Here is a 21593-nt window from a genome sequence, read left to right on the forward strand (position 1 = left end):
CCTCCTGGGTGTTAAGTGTGGATAATTTGGAGGAAATGACGAAATTCTGTTGCTCTGAACGTGCTGCCTCCAGTCCTGGAGCTGGTACTGCCCAGAGAACTCTGGGGGTTGGAGTAGGAGGATGTTCCTGCCTTCTTCTTTTGTGGCAAGAGGCTGATCAATGCCCAAAGCAAAGCTGGAGGGGTTTGCAGCTCTCCTGCTGGAGCCAGAGGCAGCCAGAGCTGTGTTCAGCTGGTGTTTGGGCTGTGCTGAGGTGTCTGCTCGTGCTCAGGGTTGCAGGGTGGGCACTGACTGGGTGGCAGGAGGTGCCCGTGGTTGGGATGCAGCTCTTCCATCATCTCCCTGGGCAGGAGCCCTGAGTGAAGCCCATCAGTCTGGGGACACTGTTCAAGCAGTTCATTGCACAAACCAGCTGTTGGAAGTGGAGACTGGTTCAGGCAACTTGTAAAAAAAACCCCAAAACTGAAAGAAATGAAGGATCATCAGTGGATTAATGTTTTAATGGATTAATGTTTACACTGGCAGAGTAAAGCTGGGCTCAGCTCTGTGCCCAGTCTGGGCATCTCCATCCCAAACTGGGACATGTGCCCACAAACCCAGCTCTGGGGTGAGCCCCTGGGGGTGTTCCCCCTTCAGGAAGTGAGTCCAGGGATAACAGTAGTGGAAGCTGGAATATCTGCATAAATACACCTGGAATGAGCCACCAGAGCTGAGATAAAGGGCAGGGCTGGGGGTGGCTGATGGGAGGGAAGCTGCAGAGTTCCCCTTTCCTGAAGTGCCTCCTGTGAGACTTCAGGGTTGGAGAGAATGTGCCAGAAATTCTGGATGAATGTTGTCTCCTCTGTCAAATAAAAATCCACCTGGAACTTTATAGCCCAGGCACTGGTGTTGCCCTTTCATATCTTCCCACTTATTCCTGCTCCTGGGCCAAAGGGATAAAGAGAATTGTTTTTTGCAATCTGCAGAGGAGAGTTGAGTGTTTTCCTCCTCGTGTATGTTAAATTTTAGATAAGGTTTTTGTCAGTCAAGCCTGAGCTGAACTAACTCAAAGCTGGCAGCAAATTACAGAGTGCAGGAATTCTCCCGGGCTCCCTGACTTCTTCCAGCAGTGTCCAATATAAATGAAGTTCCCTCCTATTACAGCTGATGGGGAATAGATTATTTCCCAGTTTGTCAGCCCCTTCTCTGTTTGCAGAGAGCAGTTTTGTTTTATCTGAGCCCAGAGCACCTCTGGGTCGACGTCGTGAACGTGCAAATATCTCAGTGGATTAATTTGAGAACCTCACAGAACTGGGACCTGTTTTCCTGTTGTATTTTTGTTTTCCTCAGTTGGGTTTATGTCCATATTTCTGGCCTTCTGTGCAAGGATGATGTGAGTTTATGTTGATTTTGGAGCTGGCTGCCTTCCCTGTGACCTTGGAAGTGTTGGGAACGTGGTGCCTCTGACCTTGAATGTATTTTGTGGCCTTCCCACAGCCTTGGGAGCTTTGATCCCATGGGGAAACAGAGGGATGGAGCCTCTTTAACTTCCCAATTTCCTCAAATTGCCCTGATGAATTTAGGATTCAAATAAGAACTGTGCAGGAGGGGCAGTTCCAGTTGCTCTGGTTGGAGGAAAGATGGTTTGGTGGGAATTGGAGACAACTGAGCTGGTGGAATTGTTTCACTGCATTTTCACTGTGGATTTGTTTCTGGACAAAGAAAAAAAGCATTTTGGGGGCTCAAATCTTTTGCATAATGAAAGGAATAAAAGAATAAGAAGGCCAGTCTGCAAATGTGAGAACAAAGTCTGTGCCAGGCAGGCAGAGCCCATCAGGCATCCCAGAGGAGAGGCCAAGGGTCAGAACTAAGAAAAGGGGCTGAGCTGAGCCAGTTGACTGAAATGCCCCCTCTGCCAGAGGCATTGGCAGGACAAAAGTTGGTTTGGGGTGAAAAACGCCCAGAAAAAAAAAAGGAGTATTTCTGTCTTGGGGTGTACAGACACTTTGTGTCCGTGTCTAAGGGTGCACAGACACATTTCCAGATCCTGCTGGAAGGAGGAAATCCTCTCTGAAGGACTTCTCTGGTTTGGGGATGGATAGTCTGTGTCTTACCCTGAGGCAGTTCTAGAGCTGAGCAGACAAGTCACCATGATTAAAGTGTCTCCCCTGAGCTACTGGGGTTCATTTACCCCTCTGGGATCAACAGCCCCAGTCCTGGGCAGCTTTTCTGGCACTCAGTTCATGTTCTCAGTGAACTCCACAGCTGAATGGAGCTGAGGTGGAGGAGGGAGGTGGATCCCACTCCTGAGAGGGGCAGGTGCCACAGTGCTCTGGAAATGCAAAATGCTCTGGAAATGCAAAATATTCTGGAAATGCAAAATACTCCGGAAATGCAAAATACTCTGGAAATGCAAAATACTCCCTCTGCCCTGGTTGAGGAATCCTGTGCCTGGCTCAGCCTTAATCCCAGGTGGATTGTGGGGCTGTCCTGGCTCTCATTGAGATAATAAACATGCTACAGAAAAGATTCCCTGGGTAGTAAACACGGTGGACCCGTTTTAGATTCCTAAAGCTGTGAACTTCGTCTGGCAGAGAGAAGTTCCACCCAGCAATTTTTTTTTTTGCACCGAAGTAGGTCAATCTAATTATAATTGGCTTTAATGAGCGCTACTCTGCAGTTCTTTACCTGTGGCTGGTTGGCACTCAGAAGTGCAAATGCCTTTGGAGCCTTTGAAAAAAAAAAAAAAGGCGAGGAGAAATCAAAGAAGTAATTTCTACTCTAATTCATTTCAACTTGAAAGCCTCGGTTATCCACACAGAGGGGGGGGACAATCCTGCAGCAGTGGGAAAAGCCAGAGCAGGGATCAGCAGCCACAGGATAAGGGTGAAAATGCTTTTGGTCCCACGAGGTTTGCCCTGGGAGCTGCCTGGGATTTGGGTTTTGTGTGGAGGAGTCACTCCAGGAAAGCCAGCCGGGGTTGTACCAGTTTGGAGCGAAGTCTTTGTGCCTTTAAAGACACTCAGGGCATTAGTGCAGGGAGAGGAAAACACTAAAAAGGAGAATTTGTCATTCAGGCTGTTCCCAAAGCAACATTTATGTACCTGTTTTTCCCCAGAGAGAAGAAAATCTCGTATATCCAGAAGTTGTACCTGGTGGCAGCTGATCTTTATCTTGGGGATGGAGCTTCCCAGGCACTGCTCTGGGGAGGGAAAATGGGTTTGAGGGAGGTGTGAAGTGTTCAGCTGGTGGTGCAGGAGTGGGCTTTTGTTCTGAGAAGATGGAGCTCTTCAGAAATACTGATTGGAAGAGGTTTGCTGTGTGCTGAGCCTGCCCGAGGAGCAGAAACCTTTCAGGACTGGGTGAAGGGAATCAGCAGCCCCAGAAGGCTGGGGCTGGCCAAGGATTTCTGTCCTGGGTGCCCCCATCAGCTCTGACAGGGGCATGGGGTGGTTCTGGAGGTGGCTTTTACTCCAGAGAACTGTTCACAGAGTCCCAGAAGAGTTGGGGTTGGAAGGACCCTGAAGGCTGGGTTGATGGGGCAGGGCTTGGACTGTGTCCTGCTCTTTTTGGAGCCAGGACAGGTTTAATTCCTGCTCTTTTGCCATTCAGTTTTCCTGCAGCCTTGCCCAGACAGGCTCAGTGGTGACTCAGCTCCTGTTATGTATGAGGGCCGTTCTGGGTGTTCAAGGTGAGGGGTGTCTCACTGTCTGCACACTGGGTTTGTGTCTGTTCAGGGTAACTGAGGGTGAAGGAGACCATCAGCTGTGCCTTCATCACTGTGCTGCTCTGTGGCCTCGTGTTTGAGGCCCCCAGGCTTGTGTTCAACCCCAAAATGCCCAGAGGATGCTGAGGAATATGTTGGATTTTGTTGTGGGCAGTGAAGGGGGTCTGAGGAAGCCTCTGTTCCCAGGAACAGGCGGAGTCCAGCTGTTGTTATCTGTGACAAATAATTGTGACTCGTGAAACAAACGGGTGATGACATCCAAATAAAACAAACGGATTGTAAAACGTAATTACACCCCCATAAAGAAATAAAACAGACCCTTACAAGGTCAGGGGGCCTTAAAACCTCCCTACTATCCCAAGAATAAAATATGGTAGAACTTTAAATCTATTTGTCCAAGAATGCATGAATTGTGACTGGTTGTAGAGAGAACCATTTAGCTTTAGCTGTAAGAAAACCCATATATTAAATACTTAGCAAAAAATCCTGTAAAATGTCTATGTATATGAGATAATTAATATGCATGGAGTAGTTAAGATAATACTAAATGTAGTGTGTGTGCAGATTTGGGAAACTTGTCCCATTTCTGTCACCCAGCTGGCTGTGCTTGCTTTTACCAGATAATAAACTCCTATTCAAAAACTTAGAGAAACAAGACTTTGTTTATCACAGATTTTGCTGTGGGCAGTGGAGGGGGTCTGAGGAAGCCTCTGCTCCCAGGACCAGGCTGCATCCAGCTGTTGTTATCCCCGTGGGAGCAGGGATGGGGGCCCGGGGGGCACGTTCCTGCAGGAAGGACAAAGCTGCCTCTTTGGGTTTTCCCTTCTCCTGGTCCCTCCCACCCCGTGTGTGCTGTGTTTGGGTGTTAAATACGTGTCTGCCACTGTCTGACTGTGCTTTCTGTTCTCTCTTTGCCAGCCCAGAACTGCAGCCACACCTTGCAGGGCCCCAACGGGACGATCCAGAGCCCGGGCTTTCCCTACGGGTACCCCAATTATGCAAACTGCACGTGGACCATCAGTGCCCAGGAGCAGCACAGGATACAGCTGGTTTTCCACTCCTTTGCACTGGAGGAAGACTTTGATGTGCTCTCCATCTTCGATGGGCTGCCCCAGCAGGGCACTCTGAGAACCAGGTAGGGTGTTAATCACAGGGATGTTCCCAAACATTCCCTTTCCCGGGATTCAGCCCGGGCTGGGTGTTTATGCTGCAGTTAAGCTGGGAGTGTTTTCTCCATGAGCAGCTCTTCACAGTTGTTTTGATTTCTTATCTCTGATAGGGTTTGAAATGTTGCTCCCAATGCCTGACAGGAATGATTTATCAGGAGTCATCCTGGGCATCCAGAGAAGTTAATTAGAAACTGGAGCAGCAGGAGGAGAGCAGAGCTGATGTGCAGCTTCCCTCAGTGCCAGCGAGATCCTCGGGGTGGGAGGAGGGTGCTGGGGCTCAGTTGCAGCTCTGCCAAGTGCTTTGAGAGTTTTCCCACAAAATTTGGGCTATTCCCAGCAGCTGGACAGGGGGGATATCCTCTCACATCCCACCAAACTGTTGGACCTTCAGGAGTAAGCAGGTGTTGAATAGTGTGGTAGGAATAGTTTAGGAAGGAAAATCTCCAGAGGTTCTCATATGAGACTTTCAGGTATGAATAGAAAGTTTTATGAGGGGCTGATTTTGAAAAAAAAAATCGTGTGTTGCTTTGGGAGCAAATGTTTTATGACCCTTCAGACTCGTGCAGCCGAAGGAGTCGTGATCTCAGAGCTCCACATCTGAGGCCCAGATGAAATCAGCTCTTGTTGTCTGGTGTGGTGACTGATTTGCAGCTGAAGCCTGACAGTAACACATCCAAACCCTCACAGGAACAGGGGCAGCATCAGGTCTTAAAATCCTGACAGGAATTCTGGAGTCCTGGGAATCAATTTTGCTTCGAGCCACTTGAGTCCAGGACAAACCCATTGACCTCCAGGGCCTTGTCAAACCCGAGTGGAAAATCTGGGTTCCACCCTGGTGGAAATCAGCCCTTTACGTAATGATTTCAGCTATGCAAATAAATCAGAGCTTCAGCTCGCAACTGTGCTCGAGAATCACCTTAATTAGGGGACCTCATCATTTAATCAGGAGGCAGCAAAGTGCTTTGCTTTGGGTGTCATGGAAAGGGAGAAAAATCTGGTGTCAAATTGGGCTCGTGGAGCTTTGTGGTGAGAAGTTAATGCTGCTCTGAGCTCCTCATCAGCCTGGGCTGGTTGTGGGCAGAAGGAGCACAAAGAGGCCACAAAACTGAGGTCCAGTGGGGCCCTGCCCTGGGAATTGGTGGCCCTGCCCTGGGGGAAGGTGAGGGGACAGGTGAGGTGCTGCCTCTGCATCCCTGGGGACCTTCAGTGCAGTTGGGGACATGGATGTGAATTGTGGGGTGAGACCAGGAGCCAAAGCCATGGGAGAAGGTTTGATGTCCAAGGAGGAGCTGAGGTGCTCAGGAAATGTGTGTTTTAGTACAATACAGGAGAGGGAAATAAAGGGGGGAGATAAAAAGGAGGCTTGTGAGAGCACTTGGAGAGGACTCAGAAAAGCAAGACAGGTCTGGACTGTGCATGGTGGACTCTTCCTTTCTTCCCCTGGATGTTTCTGGATCAGCAACTTCAAAACCTGGGGTTTGCTCCCCCTGAGTTGTTTCTTTGTTCAGCTAAAATCAGTGTTGGGACGATGCTCTTGGGCACGTGGTCGAGTTCTCAGGGTGTCCAGTGCAGGGCCAGCAGTTGGACTTGATGGTCCTTGTGGGTCCCTCCCAGCTCAGGATATTCTGTGATCCTGTGATGTTTTTTTTGGTACATCAATCTCACCTCATTAAACTCTGTAACTGTTGCCTAACGTTGTTTTTCTTTTCTTTATTATTATTTTTTCTTTCTCCTTTCTCTCCCTTCTCCCCCTGACTATCAATTTTGCTTTTTTTTCCCCTGCCTGCTTTCCAAATGTACCCAATCCATCACGGGAATGCAGCCCTGGAAGATGGATGGCCACGTGTCATTCATCAAAGCTCACGCCTGCCAGGAGGGGACCCAAAATGAGCTGTGAGCAAGGGCAGAACAAGGGAGAGAACTGCAGTGCTTTGTTTCTCCCCCTCCTGAACTCGTGTTTTGGGTTTTTTTTGAGTAGCACTGATGTTTTCCAGCAGTTCATGGTTGTCTGTGAGCTCCTCTTGGGGGAAGAGGAGGATGGTGGTGATGGGGACACTCTGAGCTGCCTCAGTCCCTGCTCTCCCACTTCAGACTTGGATGTACAGGAATTTCCTGGATGTGCCACAGGGTCATTCCTGGGCTGGTGGGAGGTGTCCCAGCCCGTGGCAGGGGGTGCAATGAGAGCTGAGCTTTAAGGTCCCTCCCAACCCAACCCCTCCTGGGTTTGTGAGAAGGGGTTAATAACCCTGTTCCTGGCAACCCCCTCGTTGTGCTGCAGTGTAATGTGCTGTGAAGGTTCCCTAATAGAATAAGAGCAGGCCTAATGCAATGAGGCATTTGCTAATAAACAGCTTTACTGGATATTAGGGAATTTGCCTGGCGTGTCTGTGATGAGTTTGTGAATCTTAAATGTGGTTTGGAGGCTTAATTGAGACATCCAGGGCTGTTGTCACCGTTCAGCGCCGGGACTTTGCTTTGTCGGTGAAATCAGAGCTTCTTTCCAAGTCTTTGCTTTCTCAGCTTCTCTCATGGGTTGGTTTTTAGAATCCCAGACTGGTTTGGGTGGGAAGGGACCTTAAAGATCATCTCATTCCACCCCCTGCCATGGGCAGGGACACTTCCCACTAGCCCAGGCTGCTCCAACCCATCCTTGGACACTCCCAGGGATGGGGCAGCCACAGCTCCTCTGGACAACCTGGGCCAGGGCCTCCCCACCCTCCCAGGGAGGAATTCCTTCCCTGTTGAAGAGGAGACACTGCTGCCCTGAAAGTGAAAAGGATCTTTTCCCTCTTCCCTTCTGGACTTTTATTGGAGGGAAAGGAGATTTGATCCAATGTAAATATTCCTTTACCATAGGAGAGAGAGTTAGAATTGTGTGTGTAATGCATTATAATATTTATTTGTGTAATAAGTGTAATATAATTCCCATTCCCCCCATACTGAGTCTTGTGTTGTGTCTGGAAAAAACCCCTCTCACACTGAAGCAATTGTGGGAGGGGGGCTTGGACTTGGAAATTGGATTTTTGGGGGTCTCAAACTGTTATATACACCTGTATATAACCTAAATTTCCCCCCTGGCAGTTTGACCCCATCACTCCTTGACCTGACACTGTAATTTTTCCCAATTCCTTGGCTTTGAGAGAGGGATCAGTGGGAGAGACTTTGCTGGGAGAGCTGAGAGCAGGGAGGGCAGTTTGTCCCTCCCTGGGGCAGGAGATGAGGTTTGTGACATCCCTCCAGTGCCTGGCCAGGACTTCCCCTTCTCTTCAGCAGAGTTTGTGCTCCTTCCACCAGACCAAACTCTCCCAAAAGCTCATCCTTGAAGTTCCCAGCTCCTCTGAAGTGCTGTGGGGTCAGAAATGCCAGTGGAGACCTGATTTAACTCTGCACTTCCCCCAGAGCAGCTTTTCCCCCTCCCATTGTGCCCTGATTGTGTCATTGTTCCCAGGGGGCTCCAATCAGGTCCCTCCCTGATTGCCTTCCCTCTGGGCCAGGCTCACAAACCTGACTGAAATGGGAATATTTGCAGTGATTTCTGGATCCAGGATTGCTGTGGGATTTGGGAGCCCCTCTGCACCTTCCCTGTGGCACAACCAGAGAGTTGCTGACAGGAACACCACCTGCCTTCTTGGAGCTTTTCTCAGCTGCTGATGAATTGCAGGACATTTTTAATGTGAGAACCTTAAATTGGTTGTGGAACCCCTTATTTGAAGCCTCAGGCTCGCACTCAGATCCAGGGAAAACACATTGTCAGTCCTTCCAGCTCCCTAATTCTGTTTTCCCTGTGGATTTACACAGCAAATGGAACTGGCCAACTTAGAAAATCAGATTTATTTTTTTTTTCCTTTCCAGACATGTTTAAAATTACGTTTGAGAGCCCAAGGGACAGATTATGGGATGTTTTTCCTCACCTGTGAAGCTGCTGAGCGATGCTGGGGCGGCTCAGGGTGTTACAACCCCGTGGGCTTCCCTCCCAGGGAATTGTGTCGTCCTTGGCTGTTCAAACAAAATGTTTCCACGAGACTGAGTTTATTTGCCTAAGAAAATGTTTGGTTTAGCCTGTGGATCAAGGAAAACAAGTGTTCACTGCGGGCAGAGCCCCAGCAGTGCAGGTTGTGTTCCTGGGAGGTGAATATTTATTTACCCAGCTGGGAGGACCCTTCCTTCCCATCCCGGGGATTCCTGGGCAGACATTCCCAGGGAATTCCTGGGCAGACATTCCCGTGTCTGCAGCGTGTGCAGGGCTGTGCAAAACGTTTCCAAATCTCTCCTGGAAAAGCTTCACATTCCCAGCAGAGCACTCCCAGCTGCTGGCACCGGGACCCCCTTGTCTCCCTCCCCACATCCCTGTTCCAGTTGTTCTTCCTTATTCCAGGTGCTCATCCCTCTTCCCTGACAGGGTGACGAGGAGCTGCCCTCAGTGTGCTGTGTGTGCAGTTAAACCCCAGATATTTGGCCGTATTTAAGTGACTGAAAGATTTAAGTCTTTTGTTTGAGCTTGGACTGATGAGATGCTTGTGATAAAAGTGGAATTACCCTCTGGGGTGACCCGGTTGCAGCTACACCAGGAGCACCCGTGTCCTGCCTGCTCCTCCTTGATAACCTTTTAATTACTGCTGCAAAAATCAGCCCGGGTGACTCGTGGTTAATTACCAATCAAGAGCACGGAGCTTTTGATCTTAAAAACAGCAGAAGGGGAGGAGGGGGAGAGGGAGAGACAAAGGGAACAGGGAAGAAGAGAATTCACCCCACGTTCCTCCCCCTAGCAGAGGTGCAAATTTGGGGTGAAAGAACAGGTACTGGGGCTCAAGTCTGTTCAAGAAATTCCTGGAAATCCAGCTGGGAACACACAGGGCTGGTGTCAGGATTGTGTGTCCCTCTGTCTCCGAGGTGAGCACAGTTCCTTTTGCTGAGGATAAAGGTAAATAAAGCCCAGGGCTCCTTAAATCCTTTTGTCACCTTCAGTAAACTTCAGAATCCAGCCCCCCTTTCCCCCCTCAGCACAGCCCTTTGTCGCTTCCCATCAACTGCCTGGGGAAAAAAAAAACACCACAAAAACCCCACTTAAATTTACAAAAAAACCACCACAAAAAAACTCCACTTAAATTTACGTTCTCTGCTTTGTAGAAAAAAAATCCACTTTATTTTAATTTTTTTTTTCCCTGGGAAGAGACTGGTCTGAGCTGCTCCAGCAGCGTCAGGACCTTTTGCCCGTTGTTTTGTTCCGAGGAAGTGCTGAGTGCTTAAACTTCGTCTGCCGGGTAATTGCTGGAACTCGATCTGAAAGTCTGGGGCGAGGTAATGGAGTTAATGCAGCTGCAGCAGAGCCCTGCGATTTCCAGGGGCCCAATTCGATTTTTTTTTCCATATTTATTTATTAGGATGCATCAAGGCTGAGTGATAAAAGCGAGATGATTAAATCCGAGGGGGAGTTTTTTTTTCCCCTGGCACCACGAGGAATGTTGGGGGCTCAGGAGGAGGGTTGGCACTGCTGCTCTGGCATGAAGAGATGGGGAGGGGAGGGAGCTTTGCCCTCATTCAGGGTTAAAGGCCCTGCTTTTCACCCCATTTCTCCAGCTGGGCCCCCCTTGCTGTGTTCAGGGGGTGTTGCTGTTCCTCAGGTAATCATATTTAGTTTCCAGGATTGTTTCTGGTTTCCCTCAATCGTGTTTACAGGGACAATTTCCCAACGAACCTGGACGGTGTGAGGTGTGAGTGTGACCCGTGTGTGGCCCCCCAGCCCCTGCCCACCCAGGTAAATCCCACCTGGATGGTGAGATCCCAAACAGCTTCCATGGATCACTCCTTTTCCCGGCCAGAGATGCTCCTGATAAACTGGGGCTGCACTAATCCTGTCCTCTGGAGCTCTGTGTAAAGTTTATTATCTGGTTTTGAGTGGTTTAGTGATCCAGTCCCAGGCGCCTGAGTTGTTCCAGACACAGCTGCCTTTATTCTTGGGCTGGAGGGACAATTTCCAGCCCCAGTGGGGGAGTTTTTGGGGTCAGACCGAGTGAGATTGGGTAATTTTTTAGCAGTGGAGGGAGGGAAATTGAACCAAGGCAGAGCCCCTGGGTGGTGGTTCTGATTTCCAGAGTCCATGAGAAGGAGCAGGTTGCTGCTGACCCTTCCCAGGAGCAGCAAGTCCTGCTCTGCTCCGGGGGCAAATCCCTTCTCCCAGCTTTCCCACTGCAGAATGACACAATCCCAGAGTCCCAGAATGCTCCTGGCCCGAGAACTTGGACTTTTATTCCGCTTTTCTTGCATTTCCAGTTGTTCCAAAGGCCTCTCTCTGCTCTCAGGCTGCAGGACACTGGTTTGCAGGGAGGGGCTGGTGTCAATCCCGGGGTGTTCCCAACACCTCCCCCATGGCAACACTCGTGGTTGTTCCCCACTTTGCTGTGTTCAGCAATAAATAAGCTTTGTGTGATTCCCAGGGGCTTCCAAGGACTTGTTTTTCCCATTTACTCGATTTCACACCCCCGAGGACTTTTATTTTATTTTATTTTTTTTTTTAAGGAAAGACAGAAATAACCCAAAAGTGCCAAGTTCTGAATTGAAGCCTCTGAGATCTTCTTGGGCTGGATCCAAACCTGCCTTTGTGGTGCTCCCAGTGGCAGCTCAGATTTGCCAGGGGGGGGTTACTGGAATTTGATGAACTTTTCCTGTTGAACTGGTGATTTTTCTTTTTTTTGGTTTGTCATAATGGGAGTGGGAACAGAGGTGCCAGAGCTGGTGGGATGTGGTGGAATCATGGAATGGTTTGGGTTGGAAGGGACCTTGAAGCTCATTCCACCCCCCCCCCAGTGCTGCCTGAGAACCTCTTGGAAAAAGGAACGTGGAAAGGGCAGGATAAAAGTGATAAATCACATCCAACTCCACGGGCTTCCCACTCTGTTCCACCGGGTGGAAAATCAAAATATATTGAAATCTGACACTTAGTACCTGCTCCCAGCTGGAGCCATGAAGGCCTCATATATCTGAGCTGGCTGGGCTGGTTTCAGGCTCTATAAATTAACACTTTTCTAGTGGGAATTGACCCAAACCCCTCGTTTTAAACGAGTGAAGAAATCCAGGCAGGCTGGGATTTATGGGCTCTGTCACTGTCCCTCCAGCCTGGGCTGCCTGATGGGGTAAGCAAAGGGCTCCAGGGCTTTGATGGATTGTGCTTGGCTTGGAAAAGGCAGGGAATTGCACCTGATCCCTAAACCCTGGGCCAGAGAACCCTTCCCAGAGCGCTGGAGAAAATTTATGGAAAAATGGAGGGGGGGGGTGTCACTGGGAGAGCCCCAGGAACACAGGAAGAGGCTTATTTATGTTTTTTCCCTTCTGCTCGTTACTGCCTTGAGAAGAGAAATACAGAATAACTGTGTCAGAGCCAATGGAGTCCCTTATTTAGGAGCAACTTAATTATCCAGCAGAGGGGATGGCTGGGGTGGGAGAAGATGGTGAAATGTGAACAGGGAATATTCCAGGAGTTCCTGGTGCCTCTGCAGGTGTTTGCTCAGGGTCTGGTCGTGGCTTTGCCTCCAAAACAAAAAGCAGTTTGGGCTCGAGGATAAATCAGCCCTGGAAGTTGAGCAGGATGGGAGCTGATCCCGCTGTTCTTGTGTCACTGCTGGTTCCTTTGGAGCTGGTTCAGATATTTTTGTGGGGGTTTTTTTGTTTCGTTTTGGTTTGGTTTGGGTTTTTTTATTTGGTTTTGGTGTGGTTTTTTTCTTTTTTTTTTTTTCTTTGGTTTTTTTTTGTTTTTTTTTGTTTTTGTTTGTTTGGTTGGGGTTTTTTGTTGGGGTTTTGTTTGTTTGTTTGTTTTTTGGGGTTTTTTGTTTGTGTTTTTGAGGGTTTCTTTGTGTTTGGGTTTTTTGTCTATTTTTTGTTTGTTTGCTTTGGGGTTTTTGTTTGGGTTTTTTGTTGTTGTTTTGGTTTTTTTTTTTTTGGTCCAGAGTATCCTTTCAGCCTTCCAGGGCTGCAGATTAAAGGCCAAGTGTCTCAGTGACACCAGCGAGCTCTGCCTCGAGGACACCCCTGGCTTTTCATTGTGGGAGCTGGGAGAGCCCTCAGCTCATGCTCTGCTCATTTATTGGTGATTAATGAGAGCCTTCACAGGACCACCTTAACGAGGTTAGGGGGGAAAAAAAAGCTGATATCTCGTCGTAATTGTGTTTTTCTTTAATAAATGCAGAGAAAAAGGGAGGAAAAAACAACAGAACCACCCAGAAAAAAAGCTGTGTCCCTGCCAAGCCTGAGGAAGTGGGGGAAAATTCCTGGATCTCTTGCATTTGTTCTTTTATTCTTGCTCTTTTATCCTTGCTGTAGCTCCCTGGAGCAGCCCTGGGGGGGACATCTGTGAGTGACCACTGTGCCCAGGGCTGTGTTTCCAGCTTCCCTTGGGAATTTCATGTTCAGCCATCCCTCCATCTGTGTTCCTGGAGGGGTTTTCCCTGCAGCAGCTGGACTGCAGTGCTCACACATCCCTCATTCCATCCAGACAGTTGGGAATGTTCACTGACAGTTGGGAATGTCCATTGACAGTTGGGAATGTTCATTAGCAGTTGGGAATGTCCATTGACAGTTGGGAATGTCCACTGACAGTTGGGAATGTCCATTAGCAGTTGGGAATGTTCATTAGCAGTTGGGAATGTTCATTAGCAGTTGGGAATGTTCATTAACACTTGGGAATGTTCCTTAGCAGTTGGGAATGTTCATTAATGCTGCTTTTCTCGTGCCCAGTGTTCAGAGGAGGGTTGAACCCAGAACCTTTCAGTGCCAGCAGTGTCTGTGCCCGGGCACAGCTCGACAGGCACATGGATTCAGGGGCAATGGGAATTCTCTGGGCTCTGTTGCCCCAGCTGGTGGTGGATTAAGTTCAGTATTTCATGACTTCACTTCCCAAATGCCTTCAGGGTGGCTGGAGCACGGTGGGACAGGACTCACCTGCTCCCTCCAGGCTCTTCCCAAAGGGCAGCTCTCACTCCCAGCTGGTTTTTTCTCAGCACACAATCCCAGAATCACGGAATGAGTGAGGTTGGGAAGGAACCATCAGGAGCTGGACTTCCATGGTCCTTGTGGGTCCCTCCCAACTCAGGATGTTCTGTGGTTCTGTGCCCCCCCTGGTCCCACATCCCAGGGCAGTGGCCCAGGGTTGTGTCCAGATGGTTCTGGAGGCTGAACAGCCCCGGGTCCCTCAGCCTTTGCTGCTCCCAGAGATGCTCCATCCCTTCAGCATCTTTATATCTCTTAATCCAGGAGCTCCCTGGCCCTGCTGTCCTGAGGAGCCCAGACCTGGAGCAGGCACTCCCCAGGGCTGAGCAGAGCATCAGGATCCCCCCTGTGACCTGACCTGCCCTGGTGGTTGCCCTGGCATGGTGCAGAGGTGCCAGCCTGGCCCTTGGGGAGCTGTGTCATCTCAGCTGCACACAGCAAAGAGACAGAGAGGTTCATTTGATGGGAAATTTTCCTTAATAGGTGCCTTTAAATTACATGCAGGAAGAGCTCACTGAAGGATGGTGTGGTGTAATTTAATGCTGGGTTAAATGATACAATCCAATGCATTTTCATTAGATGTTCTGAGACACTTCTCCAGCATTTTATGCTTTAAAGGCTGTTGGATTGCCAGCTGCAATAACTATTTTGATTGCAGCCTGAGCTGATGGTGGGCATCCTACCAGAAAAATAATGTGCTGGGGGTTTAATTATGGCACCTGCACTCCAGAATGGGAGCCTGAGTCACTGTGTGTGGCACAGTTGTCCTGGATCCAGTGGGATGGGATAATGTGCAACAGATGGAGGGCAGAGCGAGGGAATGTTCTGGTTTAGGGCAAAAGAAGTGTCAGGTTGTGGGTTGAACCTGCTGAGCAGAGCGGGCAGGGGGTCTTTGGCTGGTGCTCAACTCCTGTGGGAGGGGGATGATGGGACAGTTTTGCACTGGGGAGGGACTTTGGGGCATTAGGGAGGGTGGGGGCACATCCAGAGGGGAGATGGGAAAGGTCCTTTGAGGGGCTGGAGAAGGGAATGGAGCAGCTGGAGGGGCTGAGGGAGCTGGGGGGGCTCAGCCTGGAGCAAAGGAGGCTCAGGGGGGACCTTCTGGCTCTGCAACCCCCTGACAGGAGGGGGGAGCTGGGGGGGGTCGGGCTCTGCTCCCAGGGAACAAGGGACAGGAGGAGAGGGAACGGCCTCAGGCTGTGCCAGGGGAGGGTCAGGTTGGACACCAGGAGGAATTTCTGCCTGGAAAGGGTGGTCAGGCTTTGGAAGGGGCTGCCCAGGGAGGTTTGGAGTGCCCAGCCCTGGAGGTGTCCCAGGAAGGGCTGGATGTGGCACTGAGTGCTCTGGGCTGGGGGACAAGGCAGGGATGGGGCACAGGGGGGATCCATGGGCTGGGAGGGCTTTTCCAACCTCACTGATTCCCGGATTCTGTGAGTGCAGATCCCACCTGGAGCCTGGTCCAGACTTGACCCTCGTGGCACTGCAGGTTTTCACCCCCATCAGCTCTCCCAAACCTGTCCTGACTCCCAGTTTGCTGTCCTGTTGCTGAGGGGGACCCAGACCCCCGAAACATTCCAGGGCAAACCCGAGGGGGAGGCAGGAGGGAGGCCACAAGGAGAGCAGAGGATTTCTGTGCTGCTTTGTTTGGGGGATATTGATTTTTGCAAGGACAAGCTCCTAGAGTGGCTTTTCTGGCGCTGGGGCTCGTTTGGTTCCTCACAGCAGGAGGAGAATTAAGCCAATGAAAAACACATTGAAAATCTCACACACAATCAGTGTTGGCTCCAAGCACGTTAAGGGGATAATCACTCAATAATCCATTTGGCCAGAGGTACAGAAGGACTGCAATATGGTTATTGGTGCTGTTGTTACTGCCCTCACCTTCTTGTTATGGCCCTTCAGAAAAACGAGAAACAGACTTTGCTGCCTTTTTTTTTCCTTCCTTAGGGTGTATTTTTGTTTGTTGCTCCCCTAAAGAAGTGATGTCAGAGTTGCTGTTTGGGGCATGAGGCCACTGGGGGATGATTCCATGTTCTCTCCCTCCCATGCTTTCACTTTGCCTGGGCTGTGGATTTAGGAGTGTCCTGCCAAGCCTGGCTGTCCTGGGGCTCTGGAACAGGAGAGCTGAGCTTTTCCTGGGGGGGTTTTGAACATGGACATGGGTCAATTATTGTTCCTTCAAGAGGATGTTGCCTGGGCTCTTCCATCAAAGGAGGAAAAAATGTCAGTTGTGTGTGTTGGTTGGAGGCTTCAGAAGAGGAAGAACTTTTTTTTTGACTTCCATGAGAAACAGGAGGAATTTCCTCTCCTTCCCAGCCCAGGAGGAGACGGGGAGCTCTGTCCAGCACAGGGGAGGAGTTGCTATATAGATATTTTTCCCAATCAAAGCAATATTTCCTGCTTGCTTCTGAGTAAGTTTAGTTTTAGCACTGATGGGGGCACTTTGTGGGCAGAAGGGCTGTCTGATCTCGGGGGGAACACAGTGTTTGGTCCCCTTTTATGCTGCTGGAAAGACACGAGTGACCCTCTGAGTTGGGTGCCTGGAGGGTTCAATAATTTCTGGAGGCTCAGGAAGCCCGGAGGTTCCCCTGGGAATTGTCTCTCCAGGCAGTGTGGGATCTGTAGCAAGAGTGAGAACAACCCTCAGTTACAATTTCATGCCCTTATGCACAGGCACTTTCTTTTAAGTAGAAAATAGGGGTTGGGTTGGTACAAACGCCCCAGGGCACTGCTGGTGCAGATCCCACTGAATTCCCAGTGATTCCCAGGGAACAGGAGCACTTCCTGACAGGTAAAGGACGTGTTCTGCAGCCCTGAATTAAAAGCAACATGTGCAGAGAGGGGGATCCTCTCCCCCCATGGTGCAAAAGCTGCATCCGCTTGGGATGGGGGGAAAAACCCGGATCCATTCCCAAACTCCAAGGGATCAGCTGGGGTGATTAGAGGAGGATAAACTGAGCTGGTTCTGCTCTCCATTGGGGGCTTTTATTAAAGCTGGTCCAGGCGTTTCCTGGATTGTTTGAATGTTCAGGAGGCTGCTTTAATTAAACTGAGGAATTAATGAATATAAAAAGCAGTGTCACTTCCTCAGCTCTGTGCACGGTGACAGCTGAATCCTTGATCCTGGAACCTTTTATTTGCAGCAGGCAGGAGGAATTGCTCCCCCAGCTTGCCCAGACAGTGGGTTTGATGCCCAGGGTGGGTCAGTGCTGCTTGGCTGGCGTTCAGCCTTGCCCTGGCATCGTGGGCATCAGGAGTGGGCATCAGGAGTGTGAGCTCTGCTCTGCCAGCAGCTGGGAAATTCGCTTTAATCAGCTTCTCAGGCAGAGCCCGTCAGATCCCATCAGTCAGAGCTCAATCTGTGGGAAATAATATTTGGGTTTGCTAAATCAGGGCCAGAGTAAGAGCTGGGAAGTTCCCTCACTGCCTCTGGGGCTGCTCATGGGGTTGAGGAGGAATGTCTTGGGCTGGCAGTAAAAATGGTCAGGGGGAGGATGGGGGGCCCCCAAAATGAAAGATCTGATTTTGTTCTCTGGGTGCTTTTATCAAACATGAGGAGAGCAAATACCCTGAATCAAAACCACACAGATATTCTTGAAGGTCCCAGTGCTTTGTATCCCAGGAGGTCCTTTGCCCTCCCTGGCAGAAAATCTGGGATGAACCTCGGAGTGTAAGGGGCTGGAAACTTCCTTTTTTCCTGTTTATCTCGTGCTGCTCTTGCCCCTGTGATCCAGCTTGAACACCCTGGATCTCCAGTGACACCGAGTTCCTTCAGTGCCTGCTGCCCCTGTGATTTGTGAAAGTCTGGTTTGAGGGCAGAGCAGGGGTTGCACCTGAATTTCTGGCCTTGGGAATGGCAGGATGATGAGGTTGCTTTAAAACAAATGTCCTGTCTGGAAATCTGCTCAGAAACCACCTTGGCCAGGGGTGAAGGGGAGGGTTTGTGAGTTATAAAAGGGGAGGGTTTGTGAGTTATAAAAGGGGAGGGTTTGTGAGTTATGAAAGGGGAGGGTTTGTGAGTTATAAAAGGGGAGGGTTTGTGAGTTATAAAAGGGGAGGGTTTGTGAGTTATAAAAGCCCCAGGCAGGTGTTGGTGAGCAAGGTGTGAAGCAGAGAAGGTGGTTTGAGATACAATCAGTAAAGAACCCTGTGAGTTCTGCTCAGCCAGAAGATGTTCAAAGTCCAGGCTGGGTTTGCCCAGGATTTGTTGAACCCTCTTTGTCCCCCGCTGTGGGGCTGTGGTGGCTCCAGGGCAGGGATGGGGGGGGAGTGTGACCCTGCTCCTGGTTTTTTTCCAGGCTAAGGGGGTTCCAGCTGCCTGGCACGGGGGGTGTGACCTTGCTGTTGTTTCCTTGCAGGTTGACAGGGTTCCAGCTGCCTGCCCCCGTGGTCAGCTCGGGGGCTCTGCTGTCCCTGTGGCTCGTCAGCGACTACGCCGTGAGTGCCCAGGGCTTCCAGGCCACCTACGAGGGTGAGTGTGCCCAGTGTGCCCAGGAAACACAGTTCTCCCTGCCCACATTTGCCCTGTGGGGATGTCAAACCAAGGGGTGAAGTCTCTACCAGGATCTGTGCCCATCCACACGCTCCATCCGCGGCAGGAGCCTCTCGTTCCTATTGAATTTAATGCCCTTTTTTTTCCCCAGGATTCCAATTGAGTGCTCAAAACGTCCTTAAAAGCTTCTTTAATTCCCTGGAATGTCAGGGAGGATGGGGGGTGTGGGTTGGCAGTGGGTTACAGCAGGAGCAGTGTCTGTGCAGCCACTGGGGTATCTGAATTCCTGCACTTTGCTTTACTTTCTCTTCCCTTCTTTGTTATTTTGCTTTTCCCTGCTCTTTCCTCCCCGAGGACTTAAATTCCCCTCCTGTGTTTCTGGTCATGCAGAGTTTGGTGGTTGTGGGGGTGAAGAGCTGCATGTGCAGGCTTGAAAGCTTCAGAAAGCCTTGGACAGTGGAAGTCCCCAGATATGGGGGAAAAAAATGTGTTTGTAGTAGAAGGCAGTTCATTTTTTCCTGGGTAAATGACAGATTAACCACGTTAAAATTGAAGTTACACTGATGTTGATTATTGAACCTACAATGCCGTTCATCTCCCCATAAATGTTTTTCTTTAGAGTCCTTAAAATCATCATTAATGCCTAGAACTTCTTGGTAATGAGTCCAAGCAGCCAATTACCCAAGACATTAAGCCAAGCAAATGCTCTCATTGACACGATGTGGAGCCCTCAGCGTTTTGTGCACTTGATAATTAAATTCTGCTCGAACACCCTCTCATTTCTGATTCAAACCTTTGCTCCTGTGACACCAGGATGTTTCTGTTGGTCCTGATCAGTGTGGGCAGGGGCTCAGAGGGGTCAGCAGTGGTGGTGAAGCTCATCCCAGCATCATCCCACTCATCCCAGCATCATCCCACTCATCCCACTCATCCCAGCATCATCCCACTCATCCCAGCATCATCCCACTCATCCCAACATCATCCCACTCATCCCAGCATCATCCCACTCATCCCAGCATCATCCCACTCATCCCAGCATCATCCCACTCATCCCAGCATCATCCCACTCATCCCACCATCATCCCACTCATCCCAACATCATCCCACTCATCCCAGCATCATCCCACTCATCCCACCATCATCCCACTCATCCCACCATCATCCCACTCATCCCACTCATCCCAGCATCATCCCACCCATCCCAACATCATCCCACTCATCCCAACATCATCCCACTCATCCCTCTAAAGTCAAGGACCAGCTCTGCTTATTCCCAGGGTCTGGGATTGCTGGGAATGCTGGTGGTGGGAGCTGGGACTGCTGAGCAGAGCAGGGTGAGGGGGATTCAGGTGTCAGGAAAGTCTCACTGGGGTAATGAAAGGCAAATCCTGCTTCTCATTTCCCAAATCTCTGCCAGAACAGCTGCCAGTCCCTGCCTTTAGCACTTGAGCACATCACTCCCGAATTCTGAGGGCACGTGGCTGCTTTGGCGCTTTCCTGACATTTGGAGTTCATTTTTTGGCATTTACACACAGTTACTTGTACACTCTGTGATGGTTTTTTATTGCAGCAGGTAATCTTGTACAAAGGCTCGGCCCAGGGCTGCCCTTTAGTCACATAGATTTTAAACCATCTGAAGTTTATTTGACTGGTGATTAGGAGGATTTAAAGGGTGTAACCGAGGCGGAAAATAAATGTATTTAAAACTTAACCGGAGCCGGGGTGACACGGGAGCACCAGAGCGTTATTTTGAGGGAGGGACAGGGGTTCACTGGCTGAAAGTGCCACCCTGAGCCTGCCCCAAAACAGATTGTTTGGGTTGTTAACGAGGACTAAAGGAGGTGATAAGTGTGGGTTTGATCCGAGGGTTGTGCTGCTGCTGTAATGCCGTTGCAGTTCGTTGTAATCTATGACTCGGTGAATGGCTTGTGATTCCATAATTCACGTTTAAAGGCAGAACAATGCTCGGAGTTCCTGCAGTAAATGGCTCCGTTATGATCCCTATCAAAGCCTGCTCATTATTCTCCTCCTCCCTCGGAGCGATCGTCGGGAAACGGGCACCAAAAGAAACGGAATTTTAAAATTGGAACGGAATTTTAAAATTGGAACGAAAGCTCTGGGGAACTTTTTTTTTTTTTTTTTTTTTAAAAAAAAGGAGGACAGGAAGAAAGTGCCGTTGTTGGAGGCATCAAAGTGACACGAAAGCGTTGTTGCTCACACTGATGTCTGCGCTGCCCCGGCCCTCGGGGGATGCAGCAGTGGAGGTTGGTGTGCTCTGAGTTAAATCTCGGAGTTAACATCTTCCTGGCTCCAGTTAACATCATTCCTGCACCATGACACCAAGCTGGGGGGAGTGTCCATCAGCTGGAGGGCAGGAGGGCTCTGCAGAGGGACCTGGATGGGTTGGAGAGTTGGGCTGATTCCAAGGGGATGAGGTTCAACCAGGCCAAGGGCCGGGTCCTGCCCTTTGGCCACAACAACCCCCGGCAGCTCCAGGCTGGGCCAGAGGGGCTGGAGAGCAGCCAGGCAGGAAGGGAGCTGGGAGTGGGGATGGACAGGGAGCTGAACAGGAGCCAGAGTGTGCCCAGGGGGACAAGAGGGCCAATGGATCCTGGACTGGCTCAGGAACAGGGTGGCCAACAGGGCCAGGGAAGGGATTCTGCCCCTGGACTCAGCGCTGGTGAGGCCACCCCTGGAGTGCTGTGTCCAGTTCTGGGCCCTCAGCTCAGGAAGGACATGGAGGGGCTGGAGCAGGTCCAGAGGAGAGCAACGAGGCTGGGGAAGGGACTGGAGCACAAGTGCTGTGAGGAGAGGCTGAGGGAGCTGGGGGGGCTCAGCCTGGAGAAGAGGAGGCTCAGGGGAGACCTCCTCACTCTCTGCAACTCCCTGACAGGAGGGGGGAGCCAGGGGGGGTTGGTCTCTTTTCCCAGGCAACCATCAGCAAGACAAGAGGGCTGGGTCTGCAGCTGTGCCAGGGGAGGGTTAGGTTGGAGATCAGGAAGAATTTCTTTGCAGAGAGGGTGCTCAGCCATTGGAATGGGCTGCCCAGGGAAGGGGTGGATTCTCCGTCCCTGGAGGTTTTTAAGATGGGACTGGATGTGGCATCAGTGCCATGGGCTGGGAACCACAGCGGGGTTGGATCAAGGGTTGGACTTGATGATCTCAGAGGTCCCTTCCAACCCAGCTGATTCTGGGATTCTGTGATCTCTTAGAAAACATCTCAAAGCAGTTCCTTGGTGACCACACC

General features: G+C 50.4%; 1 protein-coding gene across 3 annotated transcripts in view; it reads left to right on the forward strand.

The window, feature by feature from the left end:
• Positions 1–21593, forward strand: part of CSMD2 (CUB and Sushi multiple domains 2) — a 284784-nt gene that overhangs the window by 13727 nt on the left and 249464 nt on the right. For all 3 annotated transcript variants that reach the window (XR_010425057.1, XM_064635158.1, XM_064635159.1), the window contains exons 3-4: positions 4625–4841; positions 18213–18325. Coding sequence is in view for 2 of the 3 variants with exons in the window: in XM_064635158.1 (XP_064491228.1) it covers positions 4625–4841; positions 18213–18325 (330 nt within the window). In the remaining variant the exon portion in view is untranslated. The remainder of the gene's footprint in view (positions 1–4624; positions 4842–18212; positions 18326–21593) is intronic.

The sequence above is a fragment of the Pseudopipra pipra genome, chromosome 24 (genome assembly GCF_036250125.1).
Source record: "Pseudopipra pipra isolate bDixPip1 chromosome 24, bDixPip1.hap1, whole genome shotgun sequence".
Lineage (NCBI taxonomy): Eukaryota > Metazoa > Chordata > Aves > Passeriformes > Pipridae > Pseudopipra > Pseudopipra pipra.